General features: G+C 33.6%; 1 protein-coding gene across 1 annotated transcript; it reads right to left on the bottom strand.

The window, feature by feature from the left end:
• Nucleotides 1–361: 361 nt before the first annotated feature.
• LOC108836742 (uncharacterized) lies at nt 362–1,198 on the bottom strand. The gene has a single exon (XM_018609856.2). It carries the CDS (start codon nt 1,196–1,198, stop codon nt 362–364), a length of 837 nt encoding a protein of 278 aa, XP_018465358.2.
• Between the last annotated feature and the right edge of the window lie 880 nt (nt 1,199–2,078).

Here is a 2,078-nt window from a genome sequence, read left to right as displayed (position 1 = left end):
TCAACTATTTCAAGTTGTGCTTCCATTGGAAGTATTATTTTTGCTTTGCCAAAGCCTTCAATTATTTTTGCACTTCCTGTTATAGTGCTCACACTTGCTTCTCTATTTATCAAATGAGAGAAATATTTCTTATTTTTCAGAATTGTGTGACTAGTTGCACTGTCTGCCAAGCATAAATCTCCACCATCCATTTCTATTCAAGTAAATAAATAAAATAAATTATAATCTCATAAAATAATAAAATATATTAAATTCATTAATGCAAAAGAAACAACACCATAATAAATAAAAATCAAAAGCCAAATAATTAAAAGCTCATAAATAAATAAAAACAAAGCATCTCTTTAATAGTTATTGTCGATCACTTTTTCTCTTCGTCAATGAGAAAATCGGAAATGTCAAGGTGAGTGGCATCAACCATATCAAAGTCTCCCTCTCCACCTTCGTACACCATATTTGTTTCTACATTCTTTCCCTTTTGTTTCACTGATTTTTGATACAGGTCAACAAGATGCTTTGGTGTACGGTACGTACGAGCCCAATGGTCTTTACTTCCACATTGGTAGCATTCAGTTGCTTGTTTGTTACCATCCTTGTTTTCCCACTTCTGGTGAGAGTTAGAGTTCTTAAAAGAAACTCCTCGGACTCGAATTTGACCATATCCACGTCTATGTGTATCTCCACGACCATGTCCACGACCACGACCGCGACCATGAGTGTAGCCATTTCTGCGGCCAGTGTTGTTCTGTTCAGTCACATTCGCTTCAAGGAATGGAACAGAACCAGTTGGACGTAGTCCATGATTTTTCATCAAAAGCTCATTGTTTTGCTCAGCCACAAGGAGACAAGATATAAGTTGAGAATACTTCTGGAATCCCTTTTCACGGTATTGTGTCTGCAGGACAAGATTATTTGCATGAAAAGTAGAGAATGTCTTCTCTAACTTATCAGCTTCCGTGATTTTCTCTCCACATAACTCCAATTTGGAGGTAATTTTGAACAAGGCTGAGTTGTACTCACTTACAGACTTAAAGTCTTGTAACCTCAGATGTGTCCATTCATACCGAGCTTTAGGTAAAATCACAGTTTTCTGGTGATCATACCTTTCCTTTAAGTTTTTCCAAAGGATTTGCGGATCTTTCACTGTCAAGTACTCATTCTTGAGATCTACATGGAGGTGATGACGAAGGAGTATCATAGCTTTTGCTTTATCTTGGCTTTCAGCTTTATTTTCTTCTAGGATTGTAGCTTCAAGTCTCTTTGCACTAAGGGAAAATTCGGCATCTAATGCCAAGCCAAGTAATTGTTTCCAGTGATATCAAGAACTTCAAATTCAAGACTAGTAAACTTTGACATAGTTCACTATTGGCTTGGTAGAGCTTCGTGCTGATAACGTGTTTTGAGTAAAGAATAGAAGAGAAGAGAAGAGAGGAATTGGTGTGTCTTATTCCATGAATAATGAACTCCTTATATAGTGATACAATGAGAGGGTTTAGCTTGAAGACCAAGTACAAGTAAATCTTGGTGAGCAAGACTTCCTATAATCGACATCATAATAAATGTAAATGTAACAATAAGTAGTTTAAGAAAAAATTGTTTGTTCAAAATATAAGTAGTTGGATGGAGTATCTATAGAAAAAAATTATTATTCTATGCAACTTTATTTTTATTGGGTTTAGTAGTTTTTATTATTCTTTACATAAAAATTTACTTCCTGTGTAAACATTTAATCAACCCTCAATCAAACTTTTAGGGGGTGTATTCAACCGAGAGTTTCAGGTGATTTGTATTAAAATGACAAATCTACTGTTATTCAAACATGAATTTTAAAAATTCATTTAAAATCCACTGTTATTGAACTTGACATTTCGTAAAGTACTCTAAAATCTAATGTTCGTGAAAATATTTTAAGTTGTGGAATTTTTAAGTTTTGAGGTGATTTTAGGGTGTTTGGGTAGAGTTTCTTAGTTAAAAATAATAAAACTCAAATCTCATTGTTTTAAGTGATATTCTAAAGTAGTTTAACAAAAATCACATAAATCTCTGCAACTTATTAAAATCATCTAAAACTCCATTAA

Source organism: Raphanus sativus, chromosome 2, assembly GCF_000801105.2.
Source record: "Raphanus sativus cultivar WK10039 chromosome 2, ASM80110v3, whole genome shotgun sequence".
NCBI classification, from domain to species: domain Eukaryota; kingdom Viridiplantae; phylum Streptophyta; class Magnoliopsida; order Brassicales; family Brassicaceae; genus Raphanus; species Raphanus sativus.
The sequence above is the reverse complement of the archived record's forward strand: the minus strand, read 5'-3'. Positions and strand labels throughout refer to the sequence as shown.